Here is an 18,826-nt window from a genome sequence, read left to right as displayed (position 1 = left end):
TGTTCCCAGCCCACATATCTTAAATTAGCTGTCATTAGTTTGGTTTCACTGCAAACCACCATCAAGTTATTTTTCCTTGCTTCCTTTCAAATGGAAAGATTTTCTTTCAAATTACATTGGGCCAACACCCGGGATGGGCCTTCTACCAATGACACGTTAATCTTGTGATCTGTGTGTCTGAAAAGGGAGCTTTATAGCATTGGAAGTGAGAAGTTTCCAGCTTTCCAGCAGAATGCTAGCACTTGTTTTTAGCTCTGAGTGGCCTTGAGATGTGAGGCACTCAAACTGAAACACTATTATATATGGAAAAGCTATTATAGGAAAAATGTAAGAGGTTTCTAAAATATTTTAGTTACAAAGTCACAACGTATTTTTTCCCCTTAGTATTAATGGAGCTTGGCTTGGTATGTACAGCCATATGAAAAAAAAAAAAAAACAGTATTGATACAGTTAAAGAACACTCTACAAATTTCTAACATATTTTTGCTAATGCAAAATATGCAGGAGGTTCAAAATGCATGAAAGTTTCCTGTGGGATGGTCAGCATACCTTTTCTGTCTTTATTACTTAAAAACAACACAGCCAACTCAAACTCGAGACAATAAAAGCTTTATCCCACTCGTCCCAAATAATTAAAAATGCATATGTGATAATGTACACAAACACTCACGCATGTATACACAAGAGAAAGTGGGAAAGATTATTGGCAGAAAAGAGCAAAAATATAAACGAGTTTTAGGCTTGGCAAAAATGAAATTGAGCAAAGTACAGCATGAACAACACTGATCCAGACATAGATGGCACTGGGAAAATAGACACTTAGAAATGTCAGAAGAGCAGGAAGAAGAAGAATGTGGTGAGGTAGTGAGCACTGGCAGCATGCGTGCTCAACTGAGGTTGCAGAGAGCAAACCACCAGGCAAGGATGACACTCAGTAAAGTCCTGAGGGAGATGGAGCTTTGGAGTGAAATTCCAAGCTTGAGGCAACAGAGGAAATGTTTCTGACAGGTTGGGGCCTTTCAGGGTGGAGGCTTTCTGGTTTTAAATAGTAGCTGCTTGAAAAATGCTCACAAGTGGAGAATAATTTAGGAGGAGAAACTGGCTACAGGCGAGGTGACCTAATGTGTATGCTCACAAAGTGTGTCATGATTATCGCTAACCAGTAACCAGTTTTGATCTGTAAAAGATATTTAGGAGGTGGATTTAGTTCTAACAACATACACTTGGTATCAAGCAGGGGAGCTGTTTCAGTGGGAAGAAAAACACTTCCAAATTCAAATCCTCTCATCTTTTTCACACCCTCTCTGTGGAGCAGTCTCTCTGGCTGTCCCTTTGTAACTACCCTTTTCTCTAGAGCATCAGAAACAAATGGAAAAACCCTAGAAATAAACTTAGGAAAAAAAAAAAAAAAAAAACAGAAACAGAAACAGTAACCATCAATTTCAGCAAGAAATTACCCAAATAACAGAACTTTTTGAACTGAATAATTCCTCACAGTAGTGACAAACCACAGTAGTCAAACCACAGGAGAGCCATGTTCCAGTCAGTTGACAGTTAGGAAACACTGTCGTTTTGGAAAACTCCTGGGCCAGCTTCATCCTTGGAGTAACACTAACAAGATCAGCAGTACTACAACAAAGATGGATTAGGCTCACATTCTTCCCATCTCTTTCATCACCATTTTAATAAGAAACAAACAAACAAAAATTTTAAACCTTAAACAAATCCTACAGAGGATAAGAAATCATACAACTAGTAAAAACCCTGTATCTTTTAAATTGTTCAGATTTTACTTTAACAGTATGTTCTCTCTCACACTAAAGAAAATGCCTCATGTACTCTGCACATGTCATTGGCAACTGAACATTTTAATTTTTTTATGGCAAATTCAGAAAATTATCCTCACCAAAACATAAAAGTTAGATTAAAAGTATTTTTTTGCGATTTGGAAGGAGAGGGCTGAGTGAGAGCCTGGTATAAGTTTTAGCAACTAAAAAGAACAGTCAGTGCTTGGAAACAGCTGCAGTAATTCCTCAAGTCCAGAACCCACTGACACAGCCCAGCCAGGCTCCCTGCAAGGTGAACAGAGAAGAATTAAAACTCACTTGACCCAGGGATCAAAATGCAGGACTGCAGGGTATATATATATATATATATATGTAGTGACTGCAGCTGCAGCCTTTCTGTACCAGACAAAAAGGTTCCTGCAGTCCCCAGCATCCCTTTGAGCCAGCTCTGCCTGGGAGCTCTCCATGGCTGCTAGTGCAGGAAGGATTTCCCTCTCATCACATACACACTGATGTGTGCCCTAGCTGCTGCCCTTCCTGGTCCTTCTCCTGACACATCCCCTGCATGGTGTACAGAGGAAGGATGGGGCTCACACAGCCAGCGCGCTGCCAGACAGAGACTCCCCGACACCAGTGGAGCAACCCTGCCCTCCTCCACGGTCGGGAACTTGCAGCAAATCTCCACTTGTTTTTGCTCCATTCATGGCAGAGAGGGAGCTGTGCCAAGGTTAGAGAGTGTTGTCCTCGACCATACCTTTGTTGTAAATTTCTGTATTTTAAGTTTTCTCCAAAGACTAATACCCTTTTTAAGAAGAGTTTCAAACAGAAGCAAACTATTATAAGATGCAAATTGCTGGAAAGAGTGAGAACAATTCATAAGTATTTTCTTTTATGAGTCAGTAGGAAATAAAAGAGAAAAAACAACTTTTGTACCTTAATTTTCCAGACGGAGGGAGAGGAAATAATCTAGAAGCATTTCAAATCTGATTTTGTGCAGTTATTCAGTGTGCTACAGCCAAGACAAATGCCTATCAGCATGCCTCTTTTGCTTTAACTAATTAGCAGTATTACAGGGTTCAGTAGTGACACTTCAGCAGTAATTGATCCTCTGATGTAATTTTTTAAATATATTTCAAAATAGCCAGTGCAGGGTATCATGTAGCCAGTGCCATCCCAGAGGGCTGTGCAAGGACAGTCTGGCAGCCAGTGCAGAGGAGCTGGTCACCACCTGAGCCTGACCTGGGAGCTGGGGTGCTAAACACAGGCAGTCAACAGAAGCTGCTAGCACTTGGCATCTCTGAAAATCAGAGCCCTAATCCCTTCACTTTTATCACTTCCTTCAGCACTGGCAGGTAGCATGGCTAGTTAAAATTCAGGTGGTGACTACCCTAAAATAGTGTTTGTATATACTCACACGGGGAATCACAAACTTCCTGGCTTGCTCTGAAATTAGTATTTCGTTTCAGATTTTGTGCTGACTTGGTGGGAAGGGCATTTGGCATCATAGTTTCACATTACTTCACACTACTTAGAGGGCAACTTAGTTACTATACATTTCTTTCTTTTCTAAACCTTAATGTGAAAGGTTTTAATGTCAAGCAGCATGAAGGCCAGAACAATCCAAAAGTCAACACAGCTCCCACAGTACGAGTTCAACCACAACAGACACCCCATCTGTATTTCACAGTGTACCTTAATAACAATCAATAATACATTAAAGTTAGCACTGAAAAAGAGCACACTACAGAGTCTGTTTGAGTTACGCCTCAGACTTGTAGTCCACTTGCAGAAACAACATCTTCTGTTTTGTATGTGCAAATGAGTATCTGGGAATATTTTATTTTATTTTATTTTATTTTATTTTATTTTATTTTATTTTATTTTATTTTATTTTATTTTATTTTATTTTATTTTTTCAGCTAGATGGCTAATTAGCTATTTCTTTTCTTCAGGCTCAATGACCAGTTAACTGTCTACTGCTATTTGCACCCCCAAGAAACTGTGTATTATCAATAGACATGGGAAAGCAAGAAGAGGCAACTGCTCTCTGAAGAGACAGGCAATATGACATGGGAGTAAGCCAGATGCTTCTTTTCCTTACCCTCTTAATAGTAGAGGGAATTCTTCCGCAGTATAATTCAGAATTGGAGTTTTTCTCTGTCCATTAACTAAACTAAGCACGAGATAGCCTAACCACTTAATGTAGGCACCCACCAGAGAGGTAAAAAAAAAAAAAAAAATGTCATGGGCTGGAAACTGACAGGCAGAAACCAAGCTACAAGAACTAACAAGCCACTCAACACAGCAAAAGTGACCTCTGGGTCTTCTACCATCAAACTAGGACTGATCTTCAAGAGGGTGTAAAAGAATTCATGCCAGTCAAAACCAGCCAAAGAACCATCAGGAAAGCCAGACAGGTTTAAAACTAGCTATGCAGACAGGTGAAATTTAGTATTGACAAATTAATCCAAGAAAATATATATTATAAGGAACTATCTGAACCAATCAAACATATTACTGGTGTCTAAATTAAATGTAACAAGTCCAGGAAACTTGGGCATCAGTATGAAGAAAGTCATGCAAAGAGGCATGGAATGAAAGACAACACAAATCCAGAACAGAGTCACAGAATCACAGAATTGTAGGGGTTGGAAGGGACCTCAAGAGATCATCGGGTCTAACCCCTCTGCCAAAGCAAGTTCACTAGAGCAAGTTGTCCACGTAGGCATCCAGACAGGCCTTGAATATCTCCAGAGAAGGAGACCCCACAACCTCCCTGGCAGCCTGTTCCAATGCTCTATCACTCTCACCGTGAAGAAGTTCTTTCACATGTTGGTGCGAAACTTCCTGTAATCCATTTTTTGGCCATTGCCCCTTGTCCTGTCCCCACAGACCACTGAAAAGAGGTTGGCCTTTTTCTTCCACACTTAAGATATTTACAAACATTATTAAGATCCCCTCTCAGTCTTCTTTTCTCAAGTCCAAGGTCTGTTTTCTCAACAGACCCAGGTCTCTCAGCCTTTCCTCATAGGGAAGATGCTCCAGGCCCCATATCATCTTTGTGGCCCTCTGTTGGACTCTTTCCAGGAGATCCCTGTCTTTTTCGTACCGGGGAGCCCAGAACTGGAGACAGTACTCCAGGTAAAGCCTGACCAGGGCAGAATAGAGGGGGAGGATCACCTGCCTTGACCTGCTGGCCACGCTCCTTTTAATGCACACCAGGATCCCATTGGCCGTCTTGGCCACCAGGGCACATTGCTGGCTCATGGCCAACCTGTCATCCACCAGGACCGCCAGGTCCTTCTCCGTAGAGCTCCTCTCCAGCAGGTCATCCCCCAGCCTGTACTGATACATGCAGTTGTTACAACAGAATTCAATAGTATTTGTTTAAAGCAGATATATTTTTGGATGCACCAGGCATGATACAATAAAATCATACAGCTACAGTGAGAACAGTGTGTTCCGTTCTGAAATATCTGAATATCTCTAGAAAAAAAAATAGCAGGGGTAGAAAGAGTTCAGAGACCAGCATTGGAATTAGCAGAAATGTGGAAAAACTTCCACTAAAAACAGCAATGAATAGAATGAAATTGCATGGTGCACAAATAGTTTAAGCAGAAGAAAGACATGATAGATCATAAAATAATCATAAAGATTACTTATGAATAAATAAAGATTATATAGAAAGACCATAAAACAAGTGAGAATGCATTACATTTCTTGTTCTGCTACCAGATGAATAAACAAACAAAACTTATGACTTAAATGAATGACAAGAAATTTTTAAGCAATTATATTTATATGCAGGTTAAAATAACCTGTGGAACTCCTTCCCACTGCATGTGGGAAGCCGAGAGTTAAGTTTATGAACTGAATTGATATTTGTGTACATATAAGACTATCCAAAGACCATTTTTTTGGAAAGCAAATATATACATATATATTTGAATTTGTACAATGCTAATTCATTGTTCTTTAACTAAAGAGGACATCTGAGAAACAAAACAAAACAAAACAAAACAAAAAAACACATAATTATCCTTTATGAGCAATATTATTCCATATTTGCTCACTAAAGATTTTTTTTACTCTGGTCTGGGAAGCAATTGTTGTTAGCTGGTCTGGAGCAAAGAGATTAGATAAGTTGAACTAATGGTATAATTTGCTGTGATAGGACAATGATTACATGCTTGGCCAATTAACGTGTTGTTTCTTCTAAAATAACATTCTCTTATGTTATGGACAGCCATTGCAAGAGATGTACTTGACTAACTTTATTTGCAATGGAGTATTTTTCATTAGGACAGGTGGGTAAGATAACTCACGATGAGGTGACTCAGAAACACCTCCAAAGAAGAAAGAAATATTCTTTAAAGCTAGCACAAATCCTGATAATTTCAGCCCTAGAAGTGTTTATAAGAAAATTACGAGTAATTAGGAGATAGAAAATAGAACAGAAATGGAAATCCAACCTTTACTACAGCAGACACTAACATATATAGACGTTTGTATAGTATTTTATCAGGTGACAGTAGCAGCCTGTGGTATGTATGGACACACATAATTTTAAATTCTGTTTATGCTCTGGGGAAGTGTACACTTTTATAAGTGCACACACCTTTTTGCCTCCCCTCACTGCACCCTCTGTGCAAGAAACCCAGTCTCCAACAACTGTGACTTCTACTAGCCTTGGATAATGTCTGGCTCTATAAAGTTCTCATGAGCATGAACAACTTCAGATTTCATCTCTAACTCATTCTTCCCAGTAGCAGATACTGTATCAGACAGATATACAGATAAATATTGGGAGAGAAGAAGACAGATATTTCTCCACAGATATGAAGAAATTAAGTGGTATGCTTAGTTATGTTTCTATAAGGTCCATTAAGCTGCCAACATACTGGGGGCCAACCTCTCTCTTGCCTCTGCTTGGTTAGAGACACATTTTCTTTTTCCCCAAGGCCATGCACTGTTTCCCAGTCAAGATAGTATTAAACTCACCTTCTAAAGCTATTAGGATACACAACTACTAAAAGTAAAGGAGAGACATTTGTTTCCTTGTTGTTGTGAACGCAAGAGGCATGGAACCTTTATACCTGCAGAGATCAGAAGCTGAGGGAATTGGGAAACAGGCTTGAATTCTGTAACATGAGATTTCAGAGCTCTTCTTTATTGATTACCAGCTCAATTCTCTTCCTTTTCATGAAAAAGTGTCTCATACATATAACTCTTCAACACCAGCATAGCTATTGTCATTTGTATACCCCAAAATGTCTTAGGCAAACCTTATCATCCCTTTGGTACTTTTGAGGTAGCTGAGGTCACAGAATTTGAGCTGTCCATTGGAGAACTCATGAAGGAAAATAAGCATCCCAGAAAAAACTTCTGGATTCAGGTTCTCTGTGTTATATGTTGGTCATAGCTCATCCCACAAACCTATGTTTGTTTTTCAAGTAACCAGACTACAAAGCATCTAACTGAGAAAGGATTTACTCTTTCTCAAAAATACCCACCAGGTGTCCTAATGATTGTTTCTGAAGATTTTCATCCTTTGAGTTCTATATGAGACATAAACTCAAGTATCATGAAGATACTTACGAAGCCTGACACATTGCAAGCCATACCAGTTAATATAGGAACAGGGAGACAGAGCATATTCACAGCAGATCCAATTTACCATGACATATGAGACTATCTTAGAAAACAAAAAACTGACAAAGGATATCAACAATTTAGGTAAAACCTGTTTCTGAGATGCATCTGCAGCATGGTAGGTCCTGGAGACCAATACAGTAGTGCCTTTCAATTGGCCCAGTGATTCTAGGTCACAAACTTGGTAAAATTATCCTTAATATTTTGTAGACTATGATTCAGTCATCTGAGACTGACTTCACAAGATCCCATTCTGATATATACCAGCAGGATGCTGACTTCCCCCTGGGTCAAAGATTTCGAGTCACAGAAGTTTCTGGACAAATAAGGGCATAAGATTTTCAGAAACCCTTGCAGTTTGGCTGCTTGTTTTTTTCCACCAGCTTCAGTCTTCCTAATTTCCACTCATTCATTAGCTGCGTACATATCTGCAAATGCCAAAGGGCATTTCCAAAATAGCAACATCTAGATACTAAAAGCTGCCTCATTTCAGAAGTAAAGCAAGCCTTTTTTATGCTCTCATCACTAGCAGACACAGAAAGCAAGAATACCGAAATCCTCAGACTTTGTTTCATTGTTCTAGCTGTAAAAGTACCAAAACTCTGGTCCTTCACAAATTGTCTCTTTAATTAGAAAACTTTACTATTTTTACCTTAATCTATTTCCCAGAATGCAAGTTTTTGTCTAGATTACACAGAAAATAGGGATACTGTTATTAGAATAAGAAGTGCCCTTCCTTTTTTTTTTTCTTTTTCTTTTCCATTAGGACCCATAGTTTCAAATTTAGCATAAGGAATGCTTGATAGTATCACTCATACCTGGTATGATACTTGAGCCTGTTGCAACTTTTCAGGATTTCCACTGAAAAAACATCTTTATTTTTTAATAAATCAGTTTGGAGACAACTGATCTGTGATTCTGTGAACTCTCCCATTCCCCCAGCCAAAGATGGCCATAGGCCCAATCATAAGTTTAGGGTATCAGAAGAAATATTCCATTAGTGTTAAGTAGTTTTAGAACAAGATGGTATAGATCACTGGAAGTGTTTGCTGAAGTTCTGGTCAGAAATGTGTCCACTGTATGCCTTTGGTTTAAACAGTGTCATCATAACAGGATTGGTCTTGAAGTTTCTCTGAATAATGTTTTTTTTTTTTTCTATAAAAGAGTTTGTGCACAAAATATCCCTGAAGTATCCCTGAACAGCAGATTCTGTGCTGCTTCTATGGGTAGAGGCAGCCTTATTTATTTATTTATTTATTTATTTTTCCAGAACCAGTGCAAGGAAGCACCATATGCTTTTATTCTTTGGGACTAATTACAAGGGAAAACAGTGATCACAAATAAAATCTGTTTTTTGGGCAAAATCCTGAATACTATTCCTATATCCCAGGTCATCTGCACATAATCCAGCCATAAAACGGCAGTTATATATTGTGTATTTTTGACATATGAATCTTGTTAACATTATAGTTTGATTAACACGCAAGGATAACAGTTTTAAACAGAAGAAAAAAAAAAGTACATTTTTTATCAGACAAATAATGCGGTCAAAAATCCAGTTTTTATTTATTTATTTATTATTTTTTACCATTTATGTCTCCCTTTAGAAATATATATAGTTTCCCAATCATGCATATAAGCAAGGAGCATTGCTCACAGTCTTCCTATGTGATAAAAAAAGGTTTTCTGTTTTTGTCACTGCTACTGTAGGAGGATGCCCCAGGCAGGGGACTCTGCACACTTCATCATTCAAGGACAACCTTTGCTCAATTTTTGTTTCCTTCAGTGCCCCCTGTCTTTGAAAGCTAAAGATTATCTTAATGTCTTCCCTCCCACAGGGAGAGTAGCACATACATTTTCCCCTGAGGCTATGGTACACAATACTCTGTGTATCTGTCTGCTGCAGAATTGCAAGGCTGGCACCTTCGTCTGCAGACCAAGGGGGTCATTTCCATGACATCCTCCTTCACAGCTGTCCACAAAGGGAAGGTCTTGCAGTTCTCACCGTAGCTTCATCTTTTTTATATATAAGTATGAGGATGTACCACTGTCATTCTGCACTATCTGCCTGTGTTAAGTACACCAGCCTAAAAGACCACCAGGAGCAAAAAATATTACAAGCTACCTCCGGTATTTTTTTTAGCATTAAAATCTTACCCACATTTAATGCAATTACTACCTATTTCCTGTTGTACTTTATTGTATTTTGCCCACAAATACACACATGAAATTTTATCCAATAAAATACTTCTCTTGCATTTCGCCCAGTTCTTGCTAGACCCAACAGAATTGGTAATGCTCAGCATTTCACACCAGCCTCTTCACTATCTTCCCTTAAAAAAAATTGACCAGACTGTTGCTAGACAGTGGTACCCCAAAGGAAAAAAATAAATGCAGAAAATGAATTTGTTTATCTAGAGAGAAAGACACATATAGAGACAATGCAGTCTCAAGAGCTGTGTATTACACCACTCAAAGCTCAGTTCTGAACATATGAGGTCTTTAAGATTTATTCTCACCAAACTTGACAATAGACCAGCCTCCTAAAATTCCCAAATCTGGCATTTTTTTCTGGATGGACTGACAAATACATAGACCCATGGAATGCTTCTGCCCAGACACTTATCAAATACAATAGTAAAGCTGAAGTACACATATGCATGTCAAAATACAACTTTCCTGTCAAGCCTGTCTTTTTTTCAATGTTTTTTCTTAATTATGTGGAATAAATAGTACAGAAAAATCTCACCTGGAAGAGTCTGTTAAACTGTGTTTACAAATTTTAGAGAAGACACCTGTAGTGTGTGCTGCACTATCAGATAAAATCTCCTAAGGGTAACAAGTAAATCTATGTTGCAAGGCTGGGTGGGAGTGGCTGCTAATTTCATAGCTGCAATCAATTCATGCATGTACACACATAACGCACACATTGACCTAATACTCTTACATTCACTATACATTGCATCTCTACCTTGAATCTCAGTTAGAAATAATTACATATTTCTCTTAATATCAGAATGAAAGAAATCCAGGCACAAAAAACAGCTGTTATACAGCCATTTTGTGTGTTGAGCATACTGAATAAATGAGGCTGATCCTCTTTATGATGCTTTTGCTCTCCTCCTTACTCACTCTTCCTGCTCTGCCAAGGGAACTACAATGTCATGCTCCCCTGGGCAGGCTCTGCACTGGAAGTCATGTCCAAATAGTCTGGTACAGCCTCCTTTTTAAAGAGTAGCTTTATACATCATCATCCACAATAACACTCAAGAGTGAGATCCTGGACAACATTTCAATGGGAATTCTCTAAAGAATTTGAGAGTATTTTTTGCTTTAGCAGTGTACCATAAACCGAATCCAATGCATGTCATTTTTTGCAATGTATATAGGACCATCTAGGCAAGAGAATCAGATAATACCTGAATATCAAATAGAATATACATGAAATATAATGTGAGAATTACTTCTCAACTATTATATTTTAAATTTAAAATAGAAAAGAATAAATTTGAAATTATTATTCAACTATCCCCCTACATTTTTTGAAAATAATTGTACTTGTCTATTGTGTATAAGTACATACAGTTAGCACGTTCATGAATTGACTGTACGATGTGTTCTTTCAACCTTCATTTGTTTTTATACGTGCAAGCACAACAGCATAATCTGAACTACAGTAACTAAAACATGCAGTGGAAATTAAATTTCATAAAACATTTAAAACCTTAAATGATCATAAATCTTAAAGTACTATAAAAAATGAAATATCCTCTATCGTGAGGTTTATGTTTAGCAACAAATCTGAATAACTTTTGTTTATCACTGAAAACAGCTTTCTTCACCAAGACAAACAGCAAGAATAAGATTAAGCAAAACATGTTTTGCCTCCTCAGATGTGCAGACATATTCCAATTTCCTTTGTACAATGATTTTTATGCAAATCAATGCTGCACAATCTCCTGACCTCTTTTACCATCATACCGGGACAATGACAGTTCAATAATTGGACTGGAACATACCTAGGATATTTGATTTTAAATTACGAAGTTGGTGCAGGACAACTGAAATGAAAAGAATGCGACTTTGTGTTAATTCTGGACTGATCAAGTACCAAAATCATGCCAAACAGAGTAAAGCAAACAAAGTGATTAGGGCTGTTAGTCCATTCACCTCCACATGCATATACTTCACACCCTCAGTTCGGTTGTTAATTCCTAACAACGATGCTTTCATCCAGAAAAAGGATAATGAGAAAAACCCAAGCAGGGTTCCTTGGGGAACTGTTACACTAAAAGTTACCTATGGACTAAATCCCACTTGTGCCTCCTGCTCCTGATAAAGATGAGCAAAGCATTCGATAGCCCTCATTTATTTAAAATCCAAATATGCAAACAGCATTGTGGAATCCAGACAGACTGCCCCACTGATGACACATGCAGAAAAAAAGCTAGTCTAACTAAGCTTTTGACTTTGAACCAGAAGTGAAGTGGACACCTTGCTTTTAAAAAGCACTGTACAACCCCAGCTGAAGAGCAGGTGCTGCACGGTATTTGCATTTCCTGCAGAGGATGCTAGCTAGCAAGACCAACCAGCTGACCATGAAAATTCTTGGCCCTAAGTGACCCAAGGACAGGCTATAAATCCATCCTATAAAATATAGTAAAAGCCCCGTTTGTTCTTCTACCCTTTCAATATGTGATGTTATACATTTGTGATTATCTCATTTTATTGGGCTCTTTAGAAAGCTGTTTATGATCATTTGTGGACAAAACAAAGGCTCATTGTAAACTCTTTTAAATAAGTTGGAAGGTCAATATGAAACAAAGGGCATCACTTTTATGACTGCTACATGCAAGCTATGCTTGTGTGTGTAATATTACAATGCATTTCAGCAAAGGGATAGAGTCCTAGCTAATTACAAAGCTAACATATAATAGTATTGCATTAGCAGCCCAAGAAATTCCTATTGAATTGCATAGATCTGAAAATAGAAAGACATGCTTGTGCTGAAACTTAATTATCTTGGAAAAAATTGTGAGGGCCAGATTCTCAGAAGACATAAACACAAAGCTCTGCTTTACACTCCTGAGGATCTAATGCTTTGTTTATTTGGATAACCTCCATCAGATAAAACTTACCATTTGGATTGACTAATTTGCCGTATTATTTACGGTATCTACAGTCAAGTAACACAATTACTACTCAGTTTGTGAACAATAAAAAGAATACTGCTGATCTTCAAATACAAGGTCTAAAAGAGATGATCAGCTTGCTCTGCCAGGTTAAAAATGTGAATGCTGTTGCATTCCACTCTAGGCAAAGAAGACAAGCCTTTTTCAAGGACAGTTTGGACTGAAATTCTTTTTTATGGTTTCAAAGTAAAACATTATGGTAAAAAATGAATACAGCTTTGTTTGTTTCTTCAGTCATCGTTAGCAATAGACATAAAGGTATTCTGTTTTTGAGCCCATATGGAAAGATCATCAACACTTTCTGCTTCTGGGTCCTTTGCCAAAATACCATATCCCACATGCCTTTTACCTTAAAACATAAAAGAAAAGGTGTTGTTCTGGTCAAATAAAGAAATAATTTTTACTAGCATACGTCTAATGTTAAAGCTGCCTAAATCCTGCCAAAGACATTAAAACACCATCTGCAAAACAGATTTTCATTAAATTGATCAGTTTAAAGTTAAGCAGCTAGGCAGATGATGCTTTTGAGCTAACCTTTAACCTTTAACCTTCTTAAACTGAAATCAGGTCACTCCTTTTGGGTAATATCTTTGCTGTTTGAGAAGATGAGAGGTAAAGTGATCTATCCAAATTGAACTGACAATCATAGCATTAATAGTGATATGGATCGATATTTTGTCAATAAAGGGAAAACCAATGGAGTTTTCACGCAGCTGAGTATTTGTCTGCTAACTGTTGCTTGTCACTTTCCCTGAGCTCCTAAATAGCTGCATATATAATGTAAACTGAAGTATATACCCAATATAAAATTAATGTATATTAAAGCTATTATTGGCTAATTGAATAATATTTTAATACACTGACTTCATTTTTTTTTTTTAATTATGATTATAAACTGATCCTGCCATTCAGTTACTTGGCTAACTAAAACTTCTTTACAGCCCCTACAGTTTACTTGCAAACAGGCTGCCCTGTTAGATTCAAACTCCTTTTACTATTTATTTATTAAAAGTATTTGGAAACTATTTTATGAGCACCGGACATGATATATGCAGTTCCCTGAATCAAAAGCTATTTGACTAAGCCACAAAATGGCTTCCTTAAGAGCAGTTACAGCTCTATGTAGTTTATATCCAGAAAGATCACTTTGCTACCTCAGGTTCCCAAATCTGCAGAAGTCCAACATTTCCTCCTGCAGAATGGAAATGCACTCTGTTGCTATAGTGTCTCTCTCTGTTTACTTGTGGAGTTACCGGATGCTTCGTGATACTGTGAAGGATTCACCACTCTTCGGTGGTTTAATTTGGTTTAATATCAAGCTCCACAATTCCAAACACAAGTCTTTGGGAACTTCATCTAGCCCAAGCTGAGTTCATTCAGGGTAAGGTCGTCTTTGTTCTGGTTCCTAGCAGTCAAAAAACTAACTGTACCTTCTGCAAGTAGCAATCAGGTCTTTTCCTTCTTTTTCTTTCTTTTTCTTTCTTTTTCTTTCTTTTTCTTTCTTTCTTTCCTTCTTTCCTTCTTTCTTTGTTTCTTTCCTTCTTTCTTTCTTTCTTTCTTTCCTTGTTTTCTTTTTTTTTTTTTTAATTTAGAAAACAGCTGAAAGTTTTACTTTACAACATTTAGAATCTAACTTTAAAAGTGACATTTTGATACTGACTAAAATTATACGGCTTCAGAAGAGAAGCTCTGATGTTCATGATAGCTTTAAAAGCTATGGTTGTGAAAAGACATCCTTTTATTTTATTAATAGTTAAGTAGAGAAAAAGAAATCTAGCTGTTATGGCAACACTTACAAAAGGAAAATTCACAAACCAACATTTAAATAAACATAAATGACTAAAGATAAAACTTTAAGGTGCCTGACAAAGCAAGGAAACAAAGTCACAGATTCTTTTTCTGAGCTTTCAGATGGTTTTAGGATTAAAGTTTGTATTGCCAAACCATATTCACAGCACCTTAATTTTAAAAGAGTTAGAGGAGCTGCTTGGATATAAACACAATTCCTGAATATTCGATATCACTCCCAAGGCATATATCTATTATTCATACAAATTAATGGTTTTTTGTTTGTTTTGTTTTGTTTTGTTTTTTCCTTAGGTGCTCTAAAAAGTATAATTGATGTATCAAGAAAAAAAAGTTTGCAGCTCTCTTGGTGTCAACTGCTTCACCAAGACCTGAAAAAACTATCTAGTCTGCCAGCAGATAACTTTACAGACTTTCAAAATCTTATTTATTTCCACCTTATGGACTGAATGTATACCTACAATTAAAACTAAAGTTGTCTTGGTGACATACAGAGGCATTACATTCCTGATACAGATACAGATATTTTGTGATACACTGTAGTACTGTCAATCCCAAATCTTAAAAGGAAAAAAAAAAAAAACTAATACACCAACTCAAATTTTAAATAAATTGTTCCATGAAAATTAGCCTTAAAATGAGATTGTATGAAAATAGTGTGTTCATGTGTGTGTGCTGTCTGATTTCTGAGAGTTTTTAAGCCTACCAGTGTTCAAATTTCCAAGCCTCTCTGGGAAGTCATGAGAGACATAAACTTCCAAACAAGCTAAGTTTCTCACTAGTAATCCTAGGGACAGATCTTAAAAATACATGTATTAGGAGACTAGCAACCTTATGATTATGAGATTTATGTTTTGTATTGCCCTTCTGTAGGACATGAAGTTTAGGTGGTATTACTGAAAGGGTTGTTCTTTACTCTTTACTGAAAGGGTTGTTAGGCATTGGAATGGGCTGCCCTGGGAAGTGGTTGAGTTACCCTCCCTGGAGGTATTTAAAAGACATTTAAATGTAGAGCTTAGTGATATGGTTTAGTGGAGGACTTGTTAGTGTTAGGTCATAGGTTTGTCTAGGTGATCTTGGAGGTCTCTTCCAAGCTAAATGATTCTGTGATTCTATTTAAGACCTTATGCATCCTCCTCTGAGATGCTTTTCACCTTAACTGACTCGGAGATGGAACTTACAAGGTTAGTGTTGGTCATCTGACGGTCATATGATAGCTGAACTACACAGGCACAACTGAATCTAACAAACCAGAATCTGGAAAAATAAGAATAAATATCTTCAGCAGCAGGACATTATAACTGATGAGGGCTAAGAGTTGAGACTCACTCCCTTATACTCCAAATCAAATATTTTGTGGAACATGCTGCAAAACCAAACATATTTGACCAAGATTTTTCTAGGGGTAGGGTTGTGTGAAGTGATGAGACAATGCTTTTTTGAGCAGCTGGTTTGTATCTTGCAACTCTATATCTATGCCTATGTTTTTATTTTGAAACAAGCAAATGGCATCTTATTTTCCAAAGTCTTTGAAGCTTTAGCAGTGAAGCCATCTGAGAGAAGTCTTCTGCCTTCCCATCTCCCATTCTATGACTCTTATCTGTGACATTTTTTTCAGCAGCATCTCTCAGAAGGCTAGCTTTATAAAACAGATAATGGAAATAATCCAGGTTAACACTCCAAAAAAGAGATGGGGACCAGCTATGTTTAATACAGGCCATTTCAAAAACCTGGCTTACAGCATGGCTCTACAGTCAGCATAACTGGAGGGAGCAAGGAATCATTCCATGAAAGACAGGGAGCAGGAACCTCTGAAGACAGTTTTGCTGCTGAGGTAGGCAAATTATGTCACTATACTCTTAGCTCTTTTGGGACTTTTCAAAACAAAAATTTGGGTCTTTAAAAAAGCAAACATACAAACACAAAAAAACAACCCCCTGGAGTTAAGGAAAAGCAGAGCAACCAGCACTGTGGGAGAATATAATAGACCTAATCTTGTGTTACTGCCATTTTTGTCCATAGCAGATACTCCAAGGTTAAAACTATCAGGTTATAAAATGAAAATCCAAGTTACTGCCTGTGCACTCTGTGTTAACTCAGAACATCCATCTGAACGTTGCTGAACACCAGCAAAATGTTATTTCTTGCTTAAACTACAGATCTGCTGAGGCTTTTCTGTATTTGCTCCATGTGTACATGTTTTCAACATGATTAGAAAACCAGTATAGCTGCTGTAATCAGCAGATGACTCCTTATAGCTTAGTTATCACAGATTTCTAGTATAAATCAATAGATAACACTTGCAAAATGGATTTTCTAATCATATTTAGAGCTTGTTACAGTGACTAATGGTTTGCAATATTTCCTGAATTTTTTTATCCCCTAGACAAAAGAAGTTTTTAATAAGTTACAAAGTTATTCATCTTGGAAATGAATGTGTTATATTTTGTACATGAACCAAGACAATCAAGCCAATCCAGTAAACACACTGCAGAAAATAAGTTACCCCATAATTAGGGTTTGGAAAAAGTCATGACAAGTTGTGTAATAAATGGTATTCATCACTCCCACATATTCATTATATCCACATAGTTTTTTCCAGTAAAGATAAAAATATAGTTGCCATTCTACTAACATATTTATCTACACCACACCCTTTCATGTTTGTGAAAAATCATTACTGGCTTGCAAAAGAAGGGCAGACAAAAGGATGGCAATGCTTACTTTTGAATATTGTTGGTAGTAATGTGGTATATTACATGTCCTTACTGAAAATACTGATGTAAAATAACTTGGCTGTCACAGACTATGGTTGCAAACAGACGTATAAGCCAGAAAATGATCTCTTTTCCTATGCACGGTATGGAAAATTCATCATTTTCCATAATCTCTGTCAAGCCTCTGATCAAAAATGTTATGGACAAAGATTGAAAAGATTATAAGACATGCAAAACCCCTCTAGTTATGTATGATGAAAGAATTTCTTTTAAAAAACTTATGTCCCCTGTGTCCATAAAGTGAAAGCTGAGTGGGCCCTCAGGTGAATCTACACAACTCACTGGGAGCACACCTTGATTAGCCTGAGTATTTTTTTTCAATTATACACCTTCCATAAACATTTAATCTGATGATTAATCACAGTCTTGTTCAATTAGCACTGAAACAGTTAATTCCTAGTCTACTTGGTGTCAACTTAAATTGCTGTCACTGGCTTACCTTGTACAGTTTCAGGGCTGCTTCATGCCTGTGATTGGTAGTATGTAAGCGCAATTTATCCACGCTGTTGGTGTAGTAGTCACAGGCATTACATTTTAGGTGAACCGGGTTGCCAATGGCAATACACTTCAGCCTCCACTCATTAGTTTTGCCCCCTTCTTTAATGTGAGCCACCAGTTGATATTTCTGCATATGTTTGTCAGTCTTGCAGTGGAGCTGGAAGTTCGCTTTGAGCTGCGTGTTGTAGTTACAGAGCTTGCACTGGTAGATGTCTCCAATTACAGCCCTCCACTCCTCTTCGGGGAGCGAGCGCTCGCTGCTCACATGCACACTTAGGGCCTCCAGGCTGTCAGAGGTGAATTTGTTGCAAACAGCACACTGGAATAGCTTCAGCGCTGGGTCACTGATATAAGGTGACAGCTCTCCTGCAGTAAGGAGGGACAGGTCATCACCCATTAGCTGACCACTGGCAAGCCGGATTTCAGGCGGCAGCTCATTATTTACTACAGGAAAAAAAAAAAATTAAAAGGGAAAGTAGAGACCAGCAAGCATAGCACACACAGAGGAATCTGTAAAATAAAGCCTTGACAAGGAGTTTGCTTTCTCTAGAGCTTAAACTATAAAAAGCTGTAATAGGATTGAATCAGGATCAATTACAATCATCCCTTTCAACTTCTAAATTCCCTCATCAGATAGCTTTAATTACTCCTACTGGGCATGATGTCATTCTGGAATTTGTATTTTCAAAGGCATGAAAGTTGATCAATAAAATAACAAAACAGCAATGCTTTTGTAACTTAAAAGCCTAGATTAATTTACACAGCACTAATTGTACTTTTGTTATATCCTTTAAATGATGTTGCAGGTAGCTCAGTATATACATATCTACAATATACTAATTAGGATAAGTGTATCTATGCCAATTTAGCTACTTTTAGTACAAGATCTTAGTGTTCCTATTTCTAAAATATGCCCAGAAAACAGCACTAGGCCTATTTAGGTATGTCAAACATGAAACATTAGAACTGAATGGAGTTTGAGAGTTCTTTTTTGTACAAATCTATAAGGTTAGATAACAGATTTACAGTACACTGCCCAACCATGAGCATTTGACTCCAATTCACCCTCCTCTTACACCTGGAATACACACAATTTGCTAACTATAAAAGGGCA

The 18,826-nt window shown here is 37.4% G+C and overlaps 1 protein-coding gene and 1 long non-coding RNA gene across 9 annotated transcripts in view; one reads left to right on the top strand and one right to left on the bottom strand.

Annotated features, from left to right (window-relative positions):
- ZFHX4 (zinc finger homeobox 4) overlaps positions 1-18,826 on the bottom strand; it is a 157,172-nt gene that overhangs the window by 105,818 nt on the left and 32,528 nt on the right. For 6 of the 8 annotated variants that reach the window (XM_066993101.1, XM_066993100.1, XM_066993104.1 and 3 more), the window contains exon 3: positions 17,654-18,156. In XM_066993101.1, coding sequence (XP_066849202.1) covers positions 17,654-18,156 — 503 coding nt within the window. The remainder of the gene's footprint in view (positions 1-17,653; positions 18,157-18,826) is intronic. The other 2 variants (XM_066993106.1, XM_066993108.1) reach the window with 1 other exon arrangement.
- Positions 13,885-18,826, top strand: part of LOC125180422 (uncharacterized) — a 14,108-nt gene continuing 9,166 nt past the window's right edge. The window contains exon 1 of the long non-coding RNA XR_007158987.2: positions 13,885-14,012. This is a non-coding gene — a long non-coding RNA (uncharacterized lncRNA). The remainder of the gene's footprint in view (positions 14,013-18,826) is intronic.

This window comes from Anser cygnoides, chromosome 2, assembly GCF_040182565.1.
Source record: "Anser cygnoides isolate HZ-2024a breed goose chromosome 2, Taihu_goose_T2T_genome, whole genome shotgun sequence".
In the NCBI taxonomy this organism is placed as follows: domain Eukaryota; kingdom Metazoa; phylum Chordata; class Aves; order Anseriformes; family Anatidae; genus Anser; species Anser cygnoides.
Note: the sequence above shows the minus strand (reverse complement) of the source record. Positions and strands in the feature narration are given on the sequence as shown.